At 40.7% G+C, this 24,829-nt stretch overlaps 1 protein-coding gene across 1 annotated transcript; it reads right to left on the bottom strand.

The window, feature by feature from the left end:
• Nucleotides 1-24,813, bottom strand: wdfy2 (WD repeat and FYVE domain containing 2). Its single transcript, XM_086220847.1, has 12 exons — nt 24,482-24,813; nt 21,280-21,347; nt 17,231-17,304; nt 15,055-15,109; nt 14,206-14,356; nt 12,228-12,340; nt 10,772-10,898; nt 9,399-9,504; nt 7,520-7,621; nt 4,735-4,865; nt 4,507-4,615; nt 1-2,863 (listed from the first exon to the last, which is right to left on the bottom strand). The coding sequence occupies exons 1-12, from the start codon at nt 24,769-24,771 to the stop codon at nt 2,834-2,836; spliced, it is 1,356 nt and encodes a 451-aa protein (XP_086076973.1). The 5' UTR covers nt 24,772-24,813; the 3' UTR covers nt 1-2,833.
• Nucleotides 24,814-24,829: the final 16 nt, after the last annotated feature.

Genomic DNA, 24,829 nt, shown 5'->3' on the forward strand with positions numbered 1-24,829 from the left:
TTATTCAACAGGGACCAGTATGACTCACAGCTGGTCTTTTAATATGTCATTTCAACATACATGATTACATCAATGAAACATACAATACGTCAATTTTCCTTTACCAGAAAAATAAATCACTGGCCTCTGCAACAAAAGTCAGGCTAGTTAGATCAGACCAAGAAGCATCTCCTGTTTTGTTCTGTTTTTGTCGTGTTTATGCATCTGGACAAGACATTTATTTTATAATTATGTTATTTAGTCATGTGGATGTTTGTTTCCATTCATTCCCTGTCAACCAGCTGCTTATAACTTTTTTGTCAGTGCGGTACGACACCTGAATGAGCATAGAATGTTAACAAGTGTGCATTACTATTACTTTAAATGATTGGAAAGCAGCATATGCTCGGAACAACTGGAAAAATGCTTTTAAAAAGTCTACAACTGTTAAGCTTGCAATTACTCTGGAAAAAGTAGAAATAATTTGCAGTAGGTGAAATTGTAAAGACTTCAGTCCTGTCAGGTTGGAATTTACCTTAAGAGAAGTTGTCAAAGTGCAGGTGAGGCTAAACTTCATTATCTCACAAGACTACAAAGTCATTTTTTTCAACCATAAAATCAAACATCTTTGGATAATTTTCAGCCGTCTTATTTCCCACATGATCATTGAAGTTCACATGATAATTACAAAGAAATCATTACTTTCCGTTCACAGCAGTGATTTGGAATAAATCTGCCTCTTGATTCCAGTGCATTTACAGTACATACAAGTCAGTATACAGTATTTTGACCCGACACCAACAGCACTAAGAACTAAATCAAAGCAAGTCACCGTTCAATCTGATCCGTCCTGTGTGTGCTGCCACTCATTAGCTTGATGATATGTTCATTTGCATGTCAAAAACATAAAGAGTAATAAATAATCTCATATAAGAGCTCCATTGACAACTGGACAGATCTATTCTCAGAGATCAGCCAGCAGTTAAGGTCACAAAATCAGCGCTGACGCTAACATAGGCAAATACCGTGCAGCACATACACATATTCGTGCATCATGACAAAAGCTGACATGACAGTCAATGTATGCTCTAGCTTCACTGAGTTAAGACATTTTCAGAGTATAACCCATGTGTTCTGCTTGTTGTAACGCGATATTGATACAGTAGACACATGAAATCCCTAACTTTAACTTGACACATGACATCTTTGGAACTTTATGGATAATCTGAATTTTACAATACATCTGTGAGACAGTTCAATTTTCAGTTGATTTAATGTCAGGTTGGGGAATCATTTAATATGCATGATATCCAGTACCTCAAAACTCTTTGCCTGCCCCCTAGTGGTTGATGAAACATATAGCATCAATGGAGTCAAAGACTTCATGCCGCAACATCCAGGAAATTATTCATAGAGTTCCTCAGTGTCACATGGTTTAAGTACCAATACACCCACTCGAGATGTTACTGGCTGATGCAGGTAACCTCTTTGCCTTGATCATGGTATCATGGATACACACAGTGATGTAAAGTGCTTGTGGTTGAAGTCCAACCTTAACTGCCTCCTGCTAAGTAGCAGTTTAGATGTCTGGATATGCATCATACACAGAGAAGGGTTTATAAGTGACGCTGCAAATAATCTGCTGTGATAGAGACAAAGCAACAGTTTTTCCACTACAGATGAATTTAAACTTTGGGTGTTCTGACATTTTTGTTAACACTTAATTACACAAATACTGGTTGGTTTTGGCTAATTTGTAAGGAGCTCTGGAGTGGCCTTTTTGTGCCTGTATGGATATCAAGGGGAAAAAAAGGATTCAAGGCCAGGAGCTATGGGTTGTGTAACTTGTGGCCACAAAATACAACTTTTTTCCTCAATTCACTTAATTTCATGAATTTAATTTGTAACTATGAGCTACGACTGTTCCCCCAATTTCATCATATTTAAGAAGAATATACATTTCGTGGCCCCACAAAATGTATATTCGTACAATGTCTCTCTGTAGCCACTCCAGGTCTCCAAACACTTGTTCATAGCAAGTCTAACAGTGTTACGGGAATGCCCAACAGTACATCCTCCAGCTAAATCATATTTAATTTGAGTATTTCATATCCAGTGAAAGTCCATTTTTACTGACAGAAACTAGAGGGGATTCAGAAAGTCCAGGAAAAGAGGATCTCTTTGACTCGTAACCAAAGACGCATATAGAAGATAAACTGCAGCAGTACCTGCAGGTGATTACTAGCATCAGCAGTGACTTTCTAGACATCAACATGTCTCAGTTTGTGTTGCTGTTACTTTTCTGTAGGTAGTCCCTCCTAGTAGTCTCATCCCTCAAGAAGAAACCACAGCTCTGAAAACATTAGGTTATGGATTGTGAAAGAGTTATGGACCAGTTTTCTATGAGTTTCGATGGTATCACATCTAAAACATACCAACGTTTGGTTGGACCAAATAGCACAAGTGTTTTGGAGACTGTAATCAAAGTTTCTGTAATGATCAGGAAGGAATGCACAAGATTCAAGCAACAACAACAAAAAAAACAGACTAAATAAAATGCCTCAACCTCACATAGAGCCAACAACACACCTATACACACACAAACCCACATCCAAAAAACACACCCACAGCTGTCAGTAACCTTGTATCAAGCATGTCCTGTTCCCAGGCTTCTCTGGCCTGCAGCATCCCCACCATGAGCACGCAACAGCCACTGCATGTTGTTGTTGAGCAACTGTTCAGAATTATCTGGATGAGATCGATACAGGTGGATATTCTCCTCTTGACTTCCTGTCCAAGTGCAGCTGCAGCCATGACACCATCACAGTCTGGTGAGTCGAGGCTCTGCAGACCTTCAGGACACCACGGGGGTCATGTCCCACAGCTGCAGATACACACAAGACACACATATTGGTGTCAGTTTGAGAGCTTATAAAATATTTAAATACAACTGTTCTTCCCTAAAATGACACGTTTAGTGTTCCCCCAGAGTGTAGAAGCAGTATTCAGATTAGTAGTCACTTGAGGTTAGAAGCTTCTGAGACAAGCAACATGCAAATATACCAAAAAGTGTGGAATGGAATTTCCCCTTGGAGATTAATAAAGTTTCTATCTATCTATCTATCTATCTAAGAGCTCCACCAGGGGTTAAAAATCCTCAACAGAGACAAAAACCTGACAAAATAGTTCACTAACATTACCATGTTATCAAACAACTACCAGCTTACACAGCAACCAGAGGACACACAACAATAAAACCCCACTAGAGTTGGACCTCTCTCAACCTGGCAGTCCAATACTATTATTTACTTTGTGTGTGGTTTTGGAGGCTCCAGCCTGAAAGAAGTGTTTGAGTGTCCAGAGAGAGACACATTCCACTGATTAAAATCAAATTTCATCACCAACTCGAGCTGCATGATATTGGAAGAAAGACTGATAATGTGATTTATTCACTCCCTGTGTAATTTTCTGTAATTTATATGGTGATACTGGTATGAAAAATATGGAGACTTTCACAATTCTGAATGACGCTCAGTTGTCTCACCATTAGTGTAGAGCATGTTTCATCCATATGGTAAGACTCATACACACAGAATATGGCTTTAGTCAAAGTGGCTGTCTCATGTCCAGTGGTGTGCCCTCCAGTCTGAGATGAGCTAACTTTAATTGCTGATTAACTTCATCCATTTCATACACCAGAAAGTGGGAGAAAGAGCATCAACGTGTGGCATCTTTGGCTTGTTTAGAAGCTGCAGTAACAGCAGCATGGAGGACAGTGACAGAGATTCACTCCCAAAATAGCACCGTTTGAACACAGACAGGTGGAATTTGTGACTGAGATCACGTTAAGTCACAGAAGTTACTACCAGCTTTCATTGCTTCAATATATAACGCTGATCGCAAAGCTCCAACCAACTAGCGGTATGGGGGCTGCGACGGCTTTAACCAGAAAACAAATGCAGCTTGAATCAGGTTAGCAAGAATAACAATTCATTTGTTTTTTGGTCTTAAAGGAATCTGGATTCAACCTGGATACGCCAAAAATCTGATATGGGTTTGCAGTCGAAATAAGTCTGAACATTTTGAGATGTTATGCTTACAGGTGCTTTACAGCCCAGGAAAATGTTTCATTTACTGCAATAAGCTCAGGGTGATCTGAAGAACAAGCTTTTTGTTCGTCAAGGTTTTCTCTGGTAAAACACTGAGAACAATATAAAGTGAAAGGGACCTTTAATCCTGAGTGTGCTTGCGCTCAAACCCAGTTTCATATTCAGCTGACGTCACACTGGTGCACCATCTTAAATAAAGACAAACTGAGTGATTGCAACATCATATACTGCATAACACACACAGGAGGATGGCCAGGGGTCACTCGGCCCCTGAGCATGTAATGGTGCTGTAATGATACCAGGAGACAATAACCTAGTTGTCAAGAGTAAAAAACGACCCCTGGTGGAAAGCGAAGCCACTAAATGTGCGTGCACGTCTTATCTGAATACAACAGACAGTGTTTGTTCCCACACAGACCTTGATAACCTTGTCGGTGCCAGAGGTGAGCAGATTCCCAGTGGTGGGCTCATAGTGCATGTAAACAATGCTGTGCTTGCTGTCATGGAAGGTGGCTGTGGGCGCTCGGCTAGAAGACAAAGGGAGGGCCGGTTACTTCACTGGGAGTGCACAGAGGAAGCTCCTCATTTGGCAATGACAGCACAAAGGCTCAGTGCAAGACGACAACAGAGGCCAATTGTTACTCACTCCTCGTCAGTGATGGACTCGTGGCAGCTGTCACACACACGCACCTCAAACTCGAAACCCATGAGGGGGATGGTGGAACGTTTGGATGAACATTTACCACACAGGGCCTGGCCACACTTCCTGCAGTGGTGCTGAAGAACACAAGAAGACTCCAACATGTCAACTTCACATAAATTAGCAATAAACTGGATGAGTGAAAAAAGCGCTGCAGGCCACAACTAAGTCTCAGTTCTTTACTATCAGGTCTCAAGTCCAGTCCAAAATCAAGGAAACAAGTCCCATACCCAAATGTAGCCTTGTTCAAGATCTTAAAGCCTAACAGTTAGCAGAAGCAGTCTACAGGCATTATGGATATGTTGATTGCTTTGAAGCAAACATTTACAAGCAAACTGATCAGGTGAGGCTCTACAACAGCAATGACTTATCGCTATGTGATAATTGAGGATATCATCTGTTTTCTGTCTACTGGTTTCAACGAACAAACACAGCACAACGGGATTGACTACTGTGGCATTCATTGAAAGTACATCAGAAAAGTGCCAGTTTGATTTTTCCTTCTGTTTTAATAGCGATGGGTCATGATTTTCCCATTTTCAAATCCATCCATCCATCCATTTTCAACCACTTCTCCTGTTAAGGGTTGTGGGGGGGCTGGAGCCTATCATAGCTGACTTATGGCAAGAGGACGGATCACCAGTCCATTGCAGGACCAACACATAGAGACAGACAACCATTCACTCTCACAGTCACACCTACAGTCAATTTAGAGTATCAAACAGCCTAGTCCCCTCTTGATGTCTTTGGACTGTGGGAGGAAGCTGGAGTACCAGAGAGAACCCACGCAGGAACAGGGAGAACATGGAGACTCACACAGAAAGACCCTGTGCTCAAGCCGGGGCTCGGACCTGGAACCTTCTTGCTGTGAGGCAACAGTGCTGACCACTGCACCACCGTGCCGGCCCGTTTTCAAATTGTAAAAATAAATAGCGCCTCATAACCTGTTACTTGACAATCAAGCATTCATTAACAGAAGAAGAGGACCTACAGACTGTATAAAAGAAGTGGACATAGCTTCTAGGTCAGGACAGTGAGGCTCTGCATTCATTCTAGTGATAAGCAGGGGGAGACTCACTTTACTGAAAATGGGGTGTAGGAATGAGTCCTAAATTATGTTTTAATATTATTGTAATTTCTGTTCTTTCATATTCTACCTTCTTTTAGTCTTTTAGTTTTTAGCTCCAGTGTTTCCTCGTGGGGGCCCTCCACACTGGGTGGTGTGTCTGGTCCGCCCGCGGGGGTGTCGTCCTTGGGATCATCCAGGCCCGGAGAGCTGGGGGGGCTCTGCATTATATGTGGAGTGTACCCGGTCTGTCCGGGTCGGGGGGTCTCGGTGGCAGCGCTCCCTGTGGTTGTGGACTGTGGCACCTCCCAGTGAGGATGGCTCCCATAGGTGGTCTTTCCTTACTAGGATTTTCAGTGCCCTGCCATGTTCCTACTTACAGTCAGTGTGTGGTTGTGTGTATGCGTGTGTGTGTGTATGTGTGTGTGTGTGTGGGGGGGGGGGGTGCATGCATGTATGTGGTCATGTGGGTTGGGAAGGCCGGGTTCTTAACATCTATTGGTTTGTTTTGTATTTTATTTAATGTTGCCTGTTTTTCTTTTATTTCTGTGAAGCACTTTGTGTTGCAATTTCTGTATGAAAAGTGCTATATAAATATTAATAAACTAAACTAAACAGCTGAAGCAAAAGAAGCATGAAGCTACAGGTGGTGACATAAATGCAATACATCTGTGGTAAATTTTGTTCATAGCATCAGCTTCGTACATCGAGTGATTGCATTTGCATTTGTAAAATCAGGAAAGTGTAGTTAATTTGCAGAGATTAACAGACAATTTGCATAAGTCTCAGAACTTCCTGCAGTGAGTAAAGGAAATCAACCGACCATATTAAAAAAGTGCAACTGTTAAAACAGGCCTTGTTCAGCTGATCACTTTCAGAAACTGCAGTTAATAATGGAATAGGAGGGGCAAACCTCAAACATGGCAAGGCAATGCTTCCTCTTACTACATATTCCTGTTTCTTCATGAAATCAGACGGTAGCTGCTGATGTCATGATGGAAAATCCTTGTTTGGTGTTCTACTCCACCGCCCAAGTCTATTCATTCGATTAATCAATCAAGTGGCCACGTTGTTAGAGTAGAGCATATCAAACCACATCTTTATAGTCGAGCATATTGATAGAGGGTGTCTCGGATATTAGTCCCAACATCTGATCACACTGAGCCAGACAGCTGCTACCCACACAAGAGCCACAGACCTTCTCGGTTGTGCATGGGCTTTTTCTGGGTCATTAAAATACTTGTGATTGCAATGAAAAAGAAAATACAACCCTCATCACCAGAAAAATATTACAGTATGTTCTGATTGGGTCTTGCTAGAGAATGCCCAGAAAATTCAGATTGTTCTGTAGTTGTTATTTAGAGTGTGACTCTCTCCACTTCTCTCTCTCTCTCTGTCTCTCTGTCTCTCTCTCGCTCACTCACTCTCGCTCTCTCACACACACTTGAAATGATTAACCATAACATCATGTTCTGGAGAATGAGATGAAACTAGCCAAATAAGCCTGTTTGAGATGAATTCAAGGTGTAGAAGAGTTACATGCAAAGTGCCTCCACCGAGCACCTGACATCTAAAGCAGCTGGTTTGTTTTTGTCTCTGTTATTGTAAAAGATGTCTTTTTCAACCTCAAAGGAAACAGATATTCTGGGTGGGTGTGTACGGCACCTGTCGTAGGCCGATCTTCTTGCTGTCCCACATCTGCTTGAAGTTCCAAAAGAAAGGCTGCTCACACCTCTGGCAGGAGTCACTGTCCAGCCACTCTGGAGTCTGTCCAAACACACATTTCAATACAATCACTTGTTGAGCTGGATGAATCCCAGTATCAACAACTACACAATAGTCTTTAAATAAATAAAAAAGTGCAAATGCCTCTGCAAAGATCAGTGTTAAAAGAAGAAGAAAAAACAGTTAATGTCACTTCGCTGAAACAGATCTGGGCCAATGTGTAACAGATGTTTCTTGGCAGTCTCTAGTGATATTATAATTCATTGTGTGATGTTGGTGATTATTGATAGAGGGATTAAATGTTCACCTGTGAGTGACTGTTGAAAGAGAGCGTTAGTGGGTCGCTGTGTGAGTTTGTATTATCTCCTGCAGGTTATCATGTGTTGATTCTTTTCATTAATAAATGCAATGTAAACACATTGATGAATCACAGCAAATCTTTTCATTTAATTCTGAATGTGTTTCCACAAAGTGGTGGTGCCAGTAGTTCGAGTTTCTTAGCAAAAATACTGAACTGCGAGAGCCTTTGGAAAATGTTACTGTATAGCAGTTGTCTGCCTCCAAACTGTGCCTGTCAGCGTGAGCATGAACTTTGACGATCAAAACCTTTTCAGTTCATCGAGTACCAATGAAAGTTTGGATCAAATTTGAAAACATTCCAGCCAGGCGTTCCTGAGATATTGTGTTTACAAGAATGAGGCAGTCAGACAACCTGAGAACATGATGGCTCCTGCCCACAGCTGTCGACTGTGTGGAGGCATACAAACATCGAATTTCATTCACAAAATGCTCTCACGCACTGAAGGATTTCTTTAACCCGCAGTTCAGTAAAGTGTATGTCTCATAACTGTCAAAGATTTACACAATAGCTGTCAAGGAAAAGCAGTCACATCCACCCACCAGGCTTTGCTTCCCGAAAACTGAGGTTTAAAAACCTCCTTTTGTATTTTAAGAAAAAAATTACGTACAAAATGCATTTCATGAAATAGGCTTAATAGTCAGGGACAAGTAACTATAATGATTCATTAATATTACAGAGCAGACGCAATCATATTGTGATTTCTGTATGATAAAATACTAATAAGGTGCAGAGTCTCCTTTCAATCTCTTGTGTATTGACAGTTAGGAACACTGCGGTTTTAGAAATATGGGTTCTACTAGTTCCCAGCCAACTATTTTATTTATAAGCTCTGAGAATATTTCTATAGAATCCATCTTGACATTGCTCCATTGTGATTCTTTGTTAAGGAAACAACCTTTCAAGCCTTATCACCACAAGGAATTGAAAGAGAAGCTCCTCTTTCCAGCTCTTCTCTCATGGCTTTGATGAGTTTTCCACATTATTTTCCCTAAGCAAACAACTTCACAGTGCAGTCTATGTGGGTACTTGATACTTTAAAACGTGCCTTAAGGGTTCCGGCTCCAGTAGAACCAGTGAGACAGAAAATAACACTGAGATGAGAGTTTTGGAATGAATAACCAAGAAAAATAACTCTGAGGCTGTGTGTAAATACGGATGAAAGTCAAGTTGTTCATGAACTGTGAGGAGATTTCACAGAGGGAGATGAGACAACCACTTTGATTAATGTCATATTCTGTGTGTGTGTGTGTGTGTGTGTGTGTGTGTGTGTGTGTGTGTGTGTGTGTGCGCGCGCGTGCGCCTCATCATGACTTTTCATCGTTTCTCTTTCAAGACATATGATTCAAAACAACAGTGAGAAAACATCACTATATCTCAGCATGTACACATATTACATGCAAATATGCATAAAAACACAGTTTATGATGTCACACTGTCCGCCTTGACGCTCTCTTTCACCTCTTGTCGTGTTACGTCCATATTCCAGATGACGATGCCTCCATCTGAGCTGCAGGAGATGAGTTGGCGAGTGTGTGAGGCATAGCACAACCCCTGAATCTTGTCACTGTGGGGAACACACACACAAGCAGTAGACGAGAGAAACCAGTGATACTTTTGATCAACGTTAAATTACTGGAATCTTCACTCTTATTTTAGCAAACAATAAAATGGAGCGTAACAGTCGATTCTGGTAAGGAGCAAGACATTTCTTGGCTGACCAATCAGCTCTATTGACATTTCAGATGAGTGACAAAGGAGAAAGTTAGAGACTGGAGTTATCTTTGCTGCCACACAGCCACGGCTGCTGAAAGCTAATTAGATTAAAAGGACAATGACATATTTTTTTTAAGTTTACTAGTAAGAGATCCAGTTTTTTTCTAGGGGTGCTGGTATTTCCAAAAAAAAAAATTCAGTTGGTTAGAATATTTCCATGAGGCTGTGCTGCGCTCACCCTGATTCTGAGTGGAGCGGTCCAGACAGAGCTAAAGCAAATAACTTGCAGTGCACATTATAAACCCATGCTTTTAGAACTTCTGCAATCAACAGAATAGAAATGACAGGGAAGACATGACATGATCGTCTTTTAATGACCTGTTAATGATGTTATCTATAATTGCTTTAGTTTTAGAAATCATCGCTTAGTGTTTCAAACTGATGATGTAGACTTACTGTCTACTGTGTGCTGTATGCTATTATGGCCATGATGCATAAACACATGGGAAATCTCAGGTTGAAAATTGTTGGTTTCTTGATAGAACGCCTCTATATTGCCACCTGCAGGATGAAAACGAGGAAGACAGTCCCAGCAGCCAAAGATCTGACCCCTCATCATTTCAGCTGCCCTCTTCGTCCAGATAGAAACGCTAAAACACTGCATGGCACCCATCACTGTACTCTAAAAAGTATTATTAGGAATTCAAGAACATTTCTCTAGTAAACTCTCACTCTGATGTTTCACTCTACGGCTCATATTAAACTCTCGACTTCCACACAAGTAACGGGCGCAGTAGCCTGAAACTCTGTGTTCTCTTCATGGGATTGTGAGGCTTTACCCGTCAGTACAGTATAAGAATGCTCAGATCCAATATCGATATCACTTTGATACTGGTTAAGTTTACCAAAATACATTTTAAAATAATAATAATTATAAGGATAAAGGCTTTGCTTATATCACAAACCGGCAGCTATTAAATTTTTTAGACAGCCTCTCTACCTCCTGAGGAACACCATCCCACACATTTGTAACAATTATTATTTTAAACATGAATAAGAAAGAATAGCCATTATGAAACAGATGAGTGACAACAGAAGAGGACTCTCGTGGTGCTTACTTGTGTCCCTGCAGTTCAATAGCAGTTCCTTTCCGCCCTCCAATGTCCCACATGATGATGGAGTGGTCTGAGCTGCCAGAGAACAGCACCCTCTGGACGGGGTCCCAACACAGAGCAGTAACGTTGCCTGGGGCAAAACACAACCAGAGAGACAAAAACATATCCATGAGAATACGCACGCAAGCACGCACGCAAGCACGCACGCACGCACGCACACACACACACGCACGCGCACGCACACACACACACACACACACACACACACACACAATAACAATAACAATAACTGCATTTATTCTTAGACTGTAAAAGGTTGATTACACAAGAGCCTCGTAGAAAGAGCCAAATCTACTCTGATTCCTCTTTCAAATATTTGAGCTGTCATGCACTCAGTCTCACAAAACTTTTACTGAAGTTTAACAAGTCTTTTCTCTTGCATTGATTTCACAACACAACATGACTCAGTGGAAATATGAGAGTAAATAAATAACCGAATGTTTTCGTTGGTGGCCATGAACTGAAAACATCAAGATACATCCACATATCTGCAGCACATCGCTATCAACTGACGCTAACCTCGCTGACTACCATCAGCCATCTCCAAATATGAGACACTACAGATGATAGTGGCTAATGTTGATGTGATGACCTGAAAGGTCATTTTAAGAAACGTGTAGGATTGAACTTTTTTTCGAAAGGGATGGTGCAATATAGGGCTTTAAAAGATTTTTAAAACTTTCAAATAAGATGAGATGTACATATTTTTGTTTCCTTGGCACAAAATGGGGAAGTTAAACAACAAAAAAACAAACCATAAGATACCCATAAGTATTTGGAATTAAATTTTTTTTTTTTAAGTATTTCACAAGGAGTGCATCCTCGCTTAAAACAATCTCAGATACCACTTTATTCCTTAAGATATTTTTGTTAATATTCAGACAATCAGAGACCTACACATCTTAAATGATCTATGAACTAGATGGACAAATATGAAATATGTGGGCAGAGGCCATGCAATAATTAATATAAAAATATAATTAAAAAAAAACTTGAGCACACAGATGCTATTTTCTTGCTGTCATTTCCTAACACATAAGTTCCCCCTGGATAACGTACTACTTAATTCATTCAGTTAAAGCCTTGTAAAAGATTACTTCTGAGGTATGAAGTCTTTCTAAATATGTTATTAAATATAAATTGTTGTCATGTGAGCAGAATTTCTCTCTCAGATACTTGTTTATTCACTCAAACTGATATTGGTGAGCTTCCTGAGTGCTCCGAAGAGGTACAATAAATGTGGGTATGAGGAAATTCAGATGGCAGTTATTCATCTGGAAAACCTCTGAACAAACTGAAAATCATTGCTAGGGAGGAATGCACATAGCTATGTGTGTGTGTGTGTGTGTGTGTGTGTGTGTGTGTGTGTGTGTGTGTGTGTGTGTGTGTGTGTGTGTACCAGTGTGTCCCTTGAAGGTGGTGACCAAGCTGCAGCTGTCCTGCTCCAGCTTCAGGATAGTCACCTGACCAGACTGGTCCCCAACAAAGGCATGTCTGGTCTCCACATCAAATCTGAGATGAGATTAAGGTAAGGGAAAAAAAAAAAAGCCAACAACACAAAAGGAGTACTGCTGAATAAAACTGTGCGACCTGAGTAATTATTGGAGTAAGAACAGAATTACAAAAGGGCTTGTGTGTCAGTAGATGACTCTCAGCTCCTTCACTGGACGTTCTCTCAGAGGCGTCCTCTGACCTGGTTAAGTCACTACGGACCACAATCATCACAACACTGTCCATGTTGTAGATGAGAGAAACAATGACTGCACAAGGAATAACAACCCAGTGATTGGATCCACTTTAAATCCTGTTCAAAATAAAACTAAACAAAACCAATCTTTTAATTACACATTAATGGAACTGTTGTCCATTTTCATTCTCTCTCTAGAGACCTGAAATGATAAAGTGCTTTTATTTCTACCTCTCATTGTATCTCTAAATCAATGTCTTTACCTCGCTCTCTTTGCACTGGTGAAGTGATTGAGGTGCAGCGCCACTGCTGACAGCGGCAAAATGCTGCTGGTCCAAGTAAATATCTGACAAGAGTTTGTTAAATTATATTTTTATATACGTATCGACATATCGTGCGGCTGTTGTTAAGGAAGTGAAATACAATCACCAGAGTTGAAAACGCCATCAACATCTAAAGCACAGCCCTTGTTATCATGTCTAGAAAAAAAATAACCCTGCCAGTGTAACTGGTCAGCATTCCCCAGCTGATCTGAGCAGACATGTAGCAGTTAGCATGTAGAGGCTAACAGTCCGATGACCTCATGGCAGGCTCATTGGTATGGATCACAGTCGCTGCTGAGCACTCACAGCTTTCATCTGACCATTTCAGAAACCAACTCACACCGTTTCCTTGACAACAGCATGACTGATGCACATTGTTAACCATTCCCATTAGAAGAAGCAAAGTGGAAGGAAAGCTCAATTGCTCTGTCTTGTGTTGCTGGGCCCTTAAAATAGACTGTTGGCATAATGACATTCAGAGATTATTCAGAGTCTGAAACAGCAAAGATGGCTGGTCACTTCCCACTTACAGCCAGTCACTAGACGCCCTTTACCAATGATGTTCTTCCAGCATAGGGTAGGGCCCTGTCACCCACAAATGATGATGACAAGCTGAACAAGAAGGGGGGCAGGGGTCAGGGGCAATTAAAGGCCCAGTGGAAAAAAAAGCTGAATGCTATTTGTTTCTGAATAGTTACATTTCCAATAGTTCTGAATGTGCTCCCCACAGTCAAGGTGGCTATTTTTGGTTGGTTCTCTGCTAACAATTTGGATTTTTTTTTTTCAAACCTTGTCAAACCAAAGAGATCAAATTCTGATAGTGAAACGAGTAACACGATCTATACGCTGTTTTACAGCCAAAACTACCACAGACAAAGCTACGACTGTACCACTTGCACCATTTGCACTCTGCTATGTTGAAGGCGCAAAAATATTTGAATCATGCGGTTCTTCTAAAACCTTCACAATGTTACCAGACCAGTTACCAGATCACATTATGGCAATGAAATGAGTCAGTCTGCAGTGTTGTGTGATGCTCCTCACAATGTACCAACTGTGTCTCGGACGCTTCTTTCACGACATAATTCAATGAGAAAAAACATCTTGGACAGTGCGTCACAGAATGGAGGGACATAAAAATCGGAGAGAGCTTTTTCATTAATAAATGCACATGAGTGCAGGATGAGTCATAAAACATTTAAATGTTTGTCCAGAGGGAGAAGAGGAAGGAATTTTGCAGTAAAAAGCACTGGTAAGTACAGCCTCTGATTTCTTAACATATGTTTGGCATCTAAAAATAGATAAAGGAACAATGGACACAGGAATTAAACTGGGATTTTTCATCTCATGGGACCTTTAAAGGATACTGGAGTCCAGAGACCCAAGCTGCTGTGTGGTAAGTCCCCAGCTGCTGGCTGCTCTCTGAGCAGTGCCAGGAGAAGTTTTTGTCCTGGCCGGTGCTCAGGAGCCACTCCATCTCCAACACAAAGAGAACCACTGTCACCCGGCCCTGGTGGGCTGTAGACACACACACGCACACATACACACACAGAGACAAATAACAAGTACAATCAATTGCAAAACTTGACACTAAAATAATGATATATTTTACACAGTATTATACTACAGCATAAGAATCGAAACAAGATGCAGACATATGATGATATCTTTCAGACTGCACACAACACACATGGACATATGGAGCACATCCTCACATAAGAGCAGAGACACACATGATGATAGCTCATCCAATACCAGTCGCTCTGCATTAATCTCTGCAACATTCTCCATGGGTTTAACTCATGAAATAAATAGAAAAACTGAGTGTAGTCTGAGCTGAGAGCAGCTAGTCCAGTTACTTCTGAGATTAATGATGAACCACGCTGGAGAGCAAACATTTGTCTTCCTAGCAGAGAGAGCTGAGCAGCTTTTACTAACAGTGAGGCACTTTAAAAGGGACTGCGTTATAAAACATAGGATGATATTAAGATTATTAAGTATGATATTCCTTCTGAATCTCTGACAATGATAAGAAAGTACATGATCAAGGACAACAAGTTATCAACATCACCTCTGCAGAAAACTTGAGGCCGATTCAATATCTTTTAATTGCTTGTGGCAATCTGATGTGTGTGTGTGTGTGTGTGTGTCTCTCTCTCTCTCTCTCTCTCTCTCTCACACACACACACACACACACACACACACGGTCGTCTCACCTTGGTATGTGCGTGTTGGGGTCATCTTATTGTAGTCCTCTGACAGGATGAACTCCTGAAAGAAAACATGCATACAAAAATGATGAATATGCAGCAAAATGCATCATGCAACCACAGTTCAATTATAGTGAATACAAAATAACTAAGAAAACATTTCAAATTTCAAACCTCAAAGGGTTATCTCTCAAAGTCCTTGAAATATAAAAGTTCTATTCAACTTCAAGTAATGAACATCAAGAATTTTAAATAAACCCACAACTATAAAGATTTTTTTTTATCAGATTCTTGTGTTGTATAAAAAAATGTCATTCTTTAGAGCTCTGCTATATGTTGCATTAGCATTTATTTCAGTCGCATCACCTTTAGGTCATTTCATGTAATGTTGCAAGTGATATATAATATATACATTTAAATCCCCCTAAAAATGTGAACCGGTACTTCTCTGATTAAATAAATTAGCAGCATCAAAGGGATTTTTTTAAATTTCTAGCTATAAATCTACAATATATATTGATAGATCTATATATCTTTATCTATATGTTTATTAATATGAAAATCAACATTCAAAACCTCACTTAACTGTTTTTTTTATCTGCTAAGGCGACCAAACAACCCATCATGAACTCTGATTTGCACACCAAAGACAGAGACATACACAGTTTTGTACCTCGGTGCTCCAGTAGTTTAAATTAGGGAAATTTTAAAAATGAGAAATCTCTGATGAGAAGCAACCAAAACCAACTCAACCTTAGTAGTAGTAGTAGTAGTAGTAGTGATTTTATTTTGAACATGCAAATGATAAATATATATTGTATATATATATATATATATATATTGTATATATATATATCAACAAGTTAACAGAAAAATTAGTACAACAACAATCTAATAATTTTAGAAGAGAAAACAGCACAATAATTTCACTACATGTCTGAAAAGGGGTTGGTATAGGAACTTGTAACTTTTGCAATCACTATTGTCAGCAAGCACGTGTTTCAAGGATAATATGTACGGACGCTGCTCACCATTCATCTTCATACTTGCTTCATATATTAGTACGGTGTTCAGCAAGATAAAGTGCTTAATCTATGGTCTGAAATATCCCACTTCCTGGAGCAGCCATATTAGATTTATCTCTGTTTGTTTTATTTATCTCTTACTGTACATGCCTTGATGGGATATGAGCTCTATGGCAGGATTGACCTGGTTATGAAAATACTCTGAATAAGACCCTGCCATGTAAGCAACATTGCCTAACAACCTTAACCTGAATAAGGTCTTCAAAAGAGCAAGCAATAGTGAGATAAGACGTGTTGAGTATTCTGATTGTAGTCACATTATTAAAGTGTATAGTTGACTTGCGTACACCTTCATCACTGAAAGAAGTTCAAACAGAGTTGATCTGCTGGTGTTTTTGCGAGAACGTAAACTGCTCAGACTGCTTTACCACACGTGACCCATCTTCCATCCAATGTTACGAACTCGGCTCTAAGAACAGTGGATTCCATCGTTAGCAAGACAACACTCTCGTGTTACGTGTTTCAAAAAGTCTGTTTGATGTGCGTGTCACAAAAATGCTGAGAAAATTCTGGTAGGACTTGACAGTGTGATAAAGGGTGTTTTCCTGAATACATTAACCTGCTTCAACGATGTGACTACTGCTGTCCATATACATGTGTACAGCCAATGAGTGGACTGATGGACTTTTTATTTCTTTAAAGTACCCTTCATGAACACAAAGCATGAAGGCTGGACACTGCACCTCTTTCAGTAGTTTGTTGCTTTCTTCCCAAACTATCTGCCAAATTTAGGAACATAGATTCCATACCACTTCTCCCCATCACACAGAGAGAGAGAGAGAGAGAGAGAGAGAGAGAGAGAGAGAAAGAGAGAGAGAGAGAGAGAGAAATATTTCAGAATTCAGAGATTTCCTCATCCACAGAAACTTAAAAATCAATAAACACACCAGAAATATTCATTTTGCATTTTTGCTCATATAACTGAAGCTGCATTCCATTTTATGTTGCCAAAGACAGAAAGGCCTGTCAACATATTCAACATGTACCTCTCAGGTCACTGCAGTTGACCTATACAAACACGTGGACAATCCTCAAATAAGTGAGCAGAGGAAAGAAAGTTCAGAGGTGAAGGGACGCGGGCTGACGGCTGGACTTACACAGATACTTCCAGTGTCCATCCCTACCGACAGCCTCCTGGTCTCTGGGTTAAAGGACATACAGGAGCACGATGCTGGAGACACAAACACATGACAATACTCAACACCCCTGTCTGCGCGTGCATGTAGCCTGCTAGAACTTTAGAGAGAAATTTTAACATGAAAACCTATAGATGTGTATGGTTATGACAATTTTCCTTTTCCAATGGCTATGGAAGTGAAGTTGCAAAAAAATAATTACACAAGGTACCAGCTGTTCGAAGCACACAGCCTCCCACCAGATTCCAATCCTGCTGCAAGGTTGGAAGGAACTTTTTCCTTACCACTGTCACAAAGTGCTTTTTTTGGAGAAATTTTGGGCCACAATAATAAGTTAAAGACTTGATCTACATCTTCAAGTGACCTGAATAACTCCTCCCAATGTTTCTTAAAGGGAAAGTTATTCCTTCACTTTGTATTTCTTGGCTCGAGGTTAGCCTTAGCCAATAGCTCTTTCTGGAGCTTACACCAGTTTCTCAAAGTCTTCATCAGCACAGTCTCATAGTCATACAAGGCATGCGCAGACTTCAGCCTTTTGACTGCGAGAAGTTACTGAGATACGTCTGTAAATTCTGGAAGAAGCTTGCCAGTGGATAATTGGTCAAGATATTTTTGGACATTGTTTGGCTACAAAAACTGAAAAAGCCTATAATCAAATCTGATTAGAACATGAGCAATATTGATATTTTATTTTATAAAATCAGAATTACAGTGGATGGGGAAAGGAATACTAATGTGCTCAAGTCCGTCTGGATGTTAACACCAGAGGTGACTGAAGTCCCAGGCTTTCCTGAGACACCATCGTCACCATCACCATGTCAAAACGCTGCCTTTGTTATCGTTATGCTAATAGTATCACATTTTACACTGAATAAAGTTTACATGACACTGCATGTACTTGAGGAACTCTGATTCACTTGAGCCGATATGCATCTCTTAACTGATGTGATCAAGTTCAACTTTACATTCCAGCTATTTAGAGAAGGTGTTAATGACAGACACATCAGGCTGTTTCAACCTTCAGAAGACCTTTATTGTTGAAGCTGCATGTCTCTCATCAATTACACATCTAGTTTCACAATGGTACTCATCTAGAAATCAAGCGCAGAAACTGGTGAAGATCTGAGAGCACGAATCCTAACATGTCAGACTGACCTGTGATTTATCAACCAAAGGGTACCTTCCTTAACACGGAGTACAAAAGGCATGCTGTTGATAAATGCTGCTGAAAACAAAAGTAATCTCAATGTTTTGACCCAACATATTCTGGTTTTGAAACCTCAACCCTTGAGTTAACTTGTGAAGAAGCACCATCTATCCGAGAGGAGGAACTTCTCCAAACTGGACACTGAAAACTTGACTTCACCAGATCAACTGACCCAAGATGACGGTCTGTAAGTGAAACAGAAGGAAGCTGGTTTTGATTGAAATCCCTGGGTATGGTCAAAAGGACTGACATCATCAATGGATAATGTTTAGTATTTAATTGATTAATGACCCTCATCGTTGATAGATGATTATTAGATGCTCAGAGGGTTCCACTGCTGCGCGTTTACATGTATCATCAAGATAGGGGGCAGAAGAAGTACTGTGCACCTACAAACATGCAAAAACAACCTGTTCGGTGCACTACTGTGCAGAAACACAAGGAGCCATATGTCACTTTTCCAGCCTGTACAGCATGTACAGTAGACAGGTATCTGTCCTGACACAGCACTACACCGCGTGTGTGTCAGCGCATGTTCACCTGCACTGAAGTTTATCGTCTATGAATATTAAGTAGTATAGTTGCTCAGTGAGAAGACTTCACCCCCTGTCAACATGTCCCTGCAAGGATCCTAAGCTATATTTTTATGTATTATCTGTATTTAAATGAATATGTGGTGGCATTTCCTTAGAAGATTGTCAGAATGGTCTCATAGCACCCCTCTGACCCCACCAGGACTACTGTGATGCACAACCAGGTCACACTGAGTTGAAAATGTACGTATCCAACATGAGATTTGATCGCAGCCTCCACTCGCGTCCATATTGGTAAATGCAGGGTTTAAAACAGAACAGATCATACGCCCAAAGTACACCCAATTCCTCCTGTATGCTGGTTTGACAAATGAGGGCCAACATGTTTTTGTTGTCTTCATTTCCACTTCATGTGGGCTATTATTCAGTTCACAACCATTCTAAACAGTCATTCTGATTCAGGTCCATCCAGCGGAATGTTTCCTGTTGACAATCTGTCTCCAGGGAGTTGATATAACTTTCCCAGTAGTTTCATTGCTCCTTTGAAAAATGGGACTATAAAGTGAACTTGCTCTAAGAATATACATGTTTCTAATCTAATCTGGAATACCCTTCAAAGTTTGATTGCTGCATTTAAATAGCTGCATATTTGCCAATTATCAACAGCTCAATCAGCATGTATATTTCTGTGTAATGTGGAAGGGTGTGTCACAAACACAGAAACACAAAACTGAACACATTCAACCTTTGAACTCATTCAGATAACGGTGAGATGTTGAAAGAAAATGTAAAAAAAGCTGTTGGCTGACATTTAGGGGGGAAAACAACATAAACTATGGAGCCAAGCCCCTGCAATTTGACCTCATCTGTCAGTTTTCCTGGATCACAATGAACATGAATTGATTACCTCACAATTGAATGCATGGGTCACAGTTTTATCATAAAATAATTGTGACATGATAAATAATTTACTGAAAATATCAAAACAAAGATTAAAATACAACTGTACCACCCGGGTAGTAATAATAACGCCATCACATTACATTGATAGCCCAATGGAGAACGGAGACTTAAATCATAAAATCCATTCCAATTAGTTACAGCAATATTTGAAAAGTTGTAGACTGTTATTGCACACATAAAATGCAACTGCCATAACACACAAAATATACAGCGCGTGGAAGTTCTTGTGTCAGTAAATGTGGCTGCCGCAACAAGCAGATGGGTCATGACAGGTTTTTATCACCGTATATTGTGAAACAGAACAATATCATGAAAAAAATATGATATTGTTACAAAATAACCATTATGATCAGAATGATGGAGACAACAGCACCACACTCTAGAGCTCAGTGACCACCAACAGTTCAAAACGGAAAAGAAAATCCTGATAGAAAGAAGTTTAAGCCAAGAACAAAGCTGACCAGCGAGCAGGTGATTCCTGGCTATAAAATATTTGATTAGACAATACCAAATAACCGGGGGGTGACGATACCTAATCATTTTCAAAGTTGAGGCATTGCAAATTATATTCACAACCCAATGTTTGAAATAACTGTGCCACCTTTTTAGAATTATTCCTTCAGTAGTTTGAGTTTTTGACTAAAATGTTGACAGTGCATCGTAAAAGTTCTATTGTCACTCCAGATCCTGCTGATGCTTGCATGGGATTTGCTTCAGTTGCACACAGAAAGGATCATACAGGAGCTCATGAGGAGGAGAGACGCTCACACACAATGACAGCAAACACACAGGAAGAGTTAGAAAAAAACAAAAAACATTGGCCTGTTCCAAGAAGTGTGTGCTGTTCCAACACTGCACAGCAAAGTCACACTCATACATATTCATGATTTACTCGAATCAGACTGAACTGAAAGGACATCATGAATATGATATCCTGGATGTCTGCTTTTGCAAAAAGGATGATAACTCTCGCAGTTACAAGTAGTTTACACAGAACTATACAGGAAATTCTAGGGGTTGACCTGTATGCTTTTAGTTTTACTCAGAGCCAATCCCAATTAGTAGGGGCAAAATACACTTTCTCAAACTAATACATTTAGAATTTTTCAAACAGAGTACTGCTTTTTTTTCTTCTTCTTTTTTTTTACTTCAGTACTCTTCAGAGGACCAACTTAAGATCTTTGACAAGAGTAAATTCTATGATGAGAGCTGACTTTCACTTTTGTCTCTGTGAAAAGAAGGGTATTTCATCATAAAGAACAGATGTTCAATTCTCTGACACACCAACAGAGGGCCAGAATACTTACTTGACATTGTGTGGTAGACACTGGGCCAGTACTGGCCACTGTCCCTCTTCAGCCATACCCGAATTGTCCTGTGGAAATACACATTCACGTTAGTGCACAGATGACCAAGAGCCACTGCAGCTTTATGCAACTCTGAAAAATAAATGACTACTCTACATACTCTCGTCTCCCTGGACAGAGGGCATTTATTCAGCCGGCAACAATTTGAGAAACACAGGACAACAGTGAACACTCCTGATTTACTTATTCATTGATTTAAAAAGGGACATCAATGAAAATTTAACCTGTTGCATCTATGTAGATAAGCCAGAGGGCTCATTGTTTGCACTATACAAACACAGACCACTACACAAAACTATACAGCCAAACACACCCTACCACAGTCATTCCAAAAAAACTAACTGTGAGGAAACTACACCATCAGTATGTACCTGTGTGGGGCCAACTGATTCAAAGGGGCTGACTTGCCCCTGCTGCCTGGGACAGTTCAACACACTGGACGGTGACACGGCGCAACAACTCCCACGCGTTGTATAACTTTCCGTACTCATATCAGCCTTCTGCTCTCACTCTGCTGTTGCAGTCGTGGGCGTTCACTACTATAACATGTAGTAAAAATGACTTCAAAGCCGTTCATCTAGACAAGTCTGGTAACTCCCAGTCAAAACCAAAGAGAATCTTCTCCAGAATCACAGGAGTGATCATTTTAACAACAACTCTTTTTTGAAAACCTGCTGAACTGACATTGTCCATGAAAGAATATGGAGCAAATCCACCATCATGGCACTGGATGAATAATATGAAATTGTGATCAACCTAATATTAGCTTCAAACTAACTATAAACTTTAAAATTAACATTGTGTCTAACCAGGGCAGCATGGTGGTGCCTCACAGCTACAAGGTTCCGTGTTTGAGCCCCGGCTAGAGCACGGGGTCTTCCTGTGTGGAGTTTGCATGTTCTCCCTGTGCCTGCGTGGGTTCTCTCCAGGTACCCCATCTTTATGTGTTGGCCCTGCAATGGACTGGCAACCCACACAGGGTGAACCCTGCCTCTCACCTGAAGGCAGCTAGGACAGGCTCCAGCCCCCTGTGACCCTGAACAGGATAAGCGGAAGAAAATGGATGGATGGATGGATGGATGGATGGATGGTATTAAAGGCACTTTGCTCCAGCAGCAGAAGTTAGCTGCTCAGCCTCACACTAGAATGTACATTTTTGCAATGAGGATCTATGAACAAGGTCAAGAGAAGCTCATTCTGTTGCATTGCCTGAAATAACTAAAATGAAAGTTAGAAGATGACTTTATTTGTAAATCATGAGTATGAAGAGGTTGTTGTCTTTAGTAAGTCAACATTAGGCTGACGAGAACTGCTGCTCTGCCTAAAAGACAAAACTAATGAAAGGCGCACTGTCCCAAAACTCAAAGTATTTTGCCCTCTTTGTTGTTGTAGCACTCGTCGCCCAGTCAATGAGTGCATGGTATTGCCTTCTGATCATCTAAACAACTGCAGTTCAGTTCGTCTGACTTCAGTTTGACAAAAACATAGACTAGTAGTTGCTGAAGTACCATGACATAAAGATAGAGAGCGTTATTAACGTAGATTCACTCCAGGATGCAATATTGCACTCACTGAAAGCATTTAGGATCCCCAAAAACATAACTTTGGCTAACAATCAACATTCAAGTCATTTCCAATGTATTTATTTTGGTATTTAGTTTTTCTCCCCACGAACATTAATTCTGACTCAAAATTCAACCCAAAACTGTCAGCTCTTTGTCCATGATAAAAGACAAACAGGCAGAAAAAAAATATCACATAACACTGCTCCTCTAATTATTGATCATGGAGTGCAATGCAGTGCTAACCGCTTTTACCACCTCGAAATAGATCATGTCAACTATTTACTTATGGAAAGAGTCAGAGTCAGAGATGACAACCACAATCCTTCAAAAAAAAAAAAGTCAATTTATTCATCCTACAAGGGGAAAATAGGTTGCAGCAAGGTATTTAAGAAACACACAACCAACGACACAACACACCAGACAATAAATAGCATGGAGACAACAATCGCAACACAGATAGACGAGACGAGTCCATGAAAATAAAACAAAACACAGAGCAAGATCGCCACATGGAGCGGTCACGATGAGCAATAGTCCAAAAGTCCAGAGTGCCAAGAAGCAGAGAGTGCAGTAGTGACATCATTTGAGCCAATTCACCATTTCCATTTAACCATGTACAATGGTTGAATTCTGGGGTTAAAAGAATATTTCTGTTGTACATATGATGGTAAATGAACTGCATACTGTGGTACTTCTCCTATTAATATGTTTTACAGTATTGCATCTTCTTCATCCATTCAAACTGACATTCTTACGCCGATGATAGAGGCAAGGCGTAGCCTGCCCGTCAGAGCACCTTTGGCTTCAGTGTTTTACTCCAAGATGAAACGGAGCCAGGAGGAGCCAGGGATCAAACCACCAACCTAGAGCTGAGTGAACGCCCCACTCTCCCCCCTGAGCCACCAGTTGGTACAACTGAGGACAGCACACGGTAGCAGGCAGTCCAGGGAGATGAATGTCTAGCTGTATGGATGTCCTTCTGGTTGTTTGTTGTAGCAGGAAATATCACACACACACAGACTCCCATTTCCATAGTTTCACAAGACTTGACCACGCTGACTTACATTAATTTCCTCAGTTTTACACACACACACACACGCACGCACGCACGCACACACACACACACAGTGTGTGAGACAAGAAATTACTCATATTTCAACTCGCTGAGAGACAAGAGGAAAAACAGTGAGTTCAAAAACACTAGTGGTCCAGACTACAACTGCGATTTCTGAACACTGGAGGTTCATTTTTATTATATGAAACGTTACTAACTCAGGTACATATTTAATGACGTTGTTTCGCCAGTGTTGGGTTTTCTATTAGCATGCTGTTGTCCACTAGCACGTGGGCTAGTTCAGAAGACAGTCAGCTGACACGAAAAAAGATATGTCCAACGGGGTGTTTACCATTGGACAGTGTTTGTTTATAGGGGGTTAAACCAGTTTTCTACATGAAACAAGCATTGAAATTATGAAACCAGACATGGCATGGGCTACATGTCTGATCGACTGAGCCAGACACATTACTGCAGGTAAAACGAGGAAGTCAACTGTTTCGGACAGCAAGTATTAGCTTACCGGTCCTCAGACACGCTGATTACGCCGTCTTCCTTGGGGATGATGACCGCCGTGGTCACAACATCCTGGAAAGCCTCGATTTTGCTCAGCAGACATGGCTTCCTAGCCTGGGGTTGGGGCTGAATTTCGGCCGCCATGAATTGATGGGTAACAAACCTCCGTCTCCGGTTCTGGTTCCGGAAAACATAACCCACCCCGGTCCGGTTGGGGAGGCTGGGAGCTGCTGGCGGGGTTGCTGCTGTCAGGCAGGTGGCACACCGTGTTGTGACGGCTGTCAGCTGACAAATCATCCGCCTACAGTCGCGCCTTGCGTTTCCGGTCAACAAAATAATGCTTCCTGTTTCTGCT

This window comes from Aulostomus chinensis, chromosome 12, assembly GCF_037954235.1.
Source record: "Aulostomus chinensis isolate RoL2024-O1b breed Wild chromosome 12, RoL_Achi_v1.0, whole genome shotgun sequence".
Classification (NCBI taxonomy): Eukaryota; Metazoa; Chordata; class Actinopteri; order Syngnathiformes; family Aulostomidae; genus Aulostomus; species Aulostomus chinensis.